This window comes from Eimeria mitis, genomic scaffold, assembly GCF_000499745.2.
Source record: "Eimeria mitis Houghton genomic scaffold, Emh_scaff6540, whole genome shotgun sequence".
Lineage (NCBI taxonomy): Eukaryota > Apicomplexa > Conoidasida > Eucoccidiorida > Eimeriidae > Eimeria > Eimeria mitis.
Window position 1 is genome coordinate 1 of NW_013574690.1, and position 2,161 is coordinate 2,161.

At 57.5% G+C, this 2,161-nt stretch overlaps 1 protein-coding gene across 1 annotated transcript in view; it reads left to right on the plus strand.

Moving 5' to 3' along the window:
* Positions 1–131: 131 nt before the first annotated feature.
* Positions 132–2,161, plus strand: part of EMH_0088000 (Helicase conserved C-terminal domain containing protein, related) — a gene marked incomplete at both ends in the record, with an annotated part of 2,552 nt that continues 522 nt past the window's right edge. The window contains 3 exons of the mRNA XM_013501231.1: positions 132–1,643; positions 1,745–1,936; positions 2,056–2,160. Coding sequence (XP_013356685.1) covers positions 132–1,643; positions 1,745–1,936; positions 2,056–2,160 — 1,809 coding nt within the window. The remainder of the gene's footprint in view (positions 1,644–1,744; positions 1,937–2,055; position 2,161) is intronic.

Here is a 2,161-nt window from a genome sequence, read left to right on the forward strand (position 1 = left end):
GGATGGTAGATGCATCCTCGTTAGGCGCTGCTGACTACAGCGCCGCCACTGCTTTCTTTAGAGCAGATACGGGAGAGGCACCTTAGCAGTGGTGGCGGCAAGAAGCCAGATTAGACAGAAGCAACTTTAAAATGGTCTTTCGTTTGTCCCGAGGGGTTTGCAAGCCAGGCATAGCTCGTTACCAGCGCTTTGAGCTCGGGAGCACTGCACGGCAGCAGCAGCGATGGTCACAGCAGCGACAGCAACAACCGAAGTGGCATCAGCAGCAGGTGCTGCGGAATGTGCATCGGCAGAACGTATTGATGTCCACCGAAGCTGTGCTACGGCTGAACCTGCAGCAGCCCGAAGTTCCAGCGGGGACGTCTATCAGAAGCAGCAATGACGGCAGCAGTAGGGGCGAAGGCAGCAGCTGCAGCCGCTCCTGCTACAGTAGCCTCCACCAGGGGCCTGCTGCAGCCTTTCAGGCTACCTTCAGTCGCCCTCGGCGTTGCAGTGCAGTTCATTTAGAGACGGTATCTTCAGCAGCAGTTGGGGGGCGCCTGCTGCAGAGGGCGTCGACGAGTTCTGCTGCGGCTGTTTCTGTATTGGACAGCAGCAGCAGTGGCTTATGCAGGTGCTGCGTCAGCTGCAGAAGAGACGGCAGGAAGGTTATTTTTCACGACTTGGCGGTTACCACGAGTCATAGGGGCGTTTCACAGATAACTCACCTCCTAGTGCAGCAGAGGCAGCAGCGGCAGGGGCAGCAACAGCAGCAGGAAGGGAGTTTGTGGTGGGAGGATGCAGATACGGAAGGCCAAATATATGCCTCCGCTACTTCATCCGCTTGTGTTAAACTTTATCGCACATCTGTGCAGGAGCAGGAACAGCAGCAGCAACAGCACCAGCAGAAGAAGCAACAACATCATCACAACGCGGACGGTGTCGGGGCTACGGAGCGACCGGGTTGGAACCTGGCAAAAGCAGCAGATGCAGCCGGCACTGCTGCTGCTGTGGCTTCACCTGATCACACCACTCGCCAGCCGAAGATATCAGCACCACCCAAGGCAGCTGCAGCAGGAGCAAAAGCGGCAGGATTAGCGACGAGAGAGGTTTCTCTGTTTCTGCTGAGTACTCCTCTCACCTCAGAAGAACGCCACGCACTGGTTTCCCTTTGGCGGCGTCTGTCGTCTGCGCATTCCCTTCTCAAGTTGCCCCATGGCGCATCCGCGGGGCCCCCTCTTGCTGCCTTCCTGGAGGCTCGGTGGGGGCTCCCGGCTTCGTTGCTTTCAGCAGTACACACGCAGCGGGCCTTCTTCCGCTGGCTCTACAGTGCACTACAGCGACACCAGGGGCAGCAGTACCTGCGCGTGCAGCAGGAGTCGCATCAACAACAACAGCTGCAACAGCAAGAGCAGGAATGCGCACACCAGCCACAGCAGCACCATGAAACGAGTAACCTGGACAAGCTGCAGGCTGAGGCTTTCAATGATTTGCTGCGGTCGATAAGAGGTCAGTTCGACCTCCACGAAGCAGCAGAAGCCAGGAGGGCGAAGCAGCAGCAGCAACAGCAGTCGTACGAGAGGCTGCAAGCGCTGCTGGAACAGTGGAAGAGGGCGGTGCGAGGCTTTGAAGAAAAAGACCTGCTAAACAGCACTTACCAACTGGTGAGTTGTCGAGCCACTCGACTCAATGTAGAGCCGCAGACTTACAATCCAGACTAAGCAGCTCGCGCTTGACACCTTTGACGTTGTGCCGTTTTATGCAGATTCTCGAAGTCTGTGCTGCAGTTGATGGGCCTCCAGGGGCCCCTCCGGGGACCCCTGGCAGTCTGAAAGACCCCACAGCCTCTCCTCTGCTCCCTCCTGCAGCAGGCCCGTTGCTTGCTCTCTATCGAATATACCTGGCGAGAGGTGGCGTCTCTGCTGTTATCTCGTACAAGAATATCTTGAAGCTTGTGGTGAGTTAGATGAGAGTCTTCTGCTGTTGTTGCTGCTGCTTCTTGGGACGGCTGCGCTGCTGAAGCAGCTGTCACGCGTCTTTCTGAACATTACGGTGTGCGTCTGCCTGCCACTACAGGACCTGACGGCACCTGAGCTTTGGTTTCCCGTCGCTCGGCAACAGCAGCGTCGGGTTTCTCTTTCCCTGGGGCCTCCGAACAGTGGGAAGACCAGGGGGGCGCTTG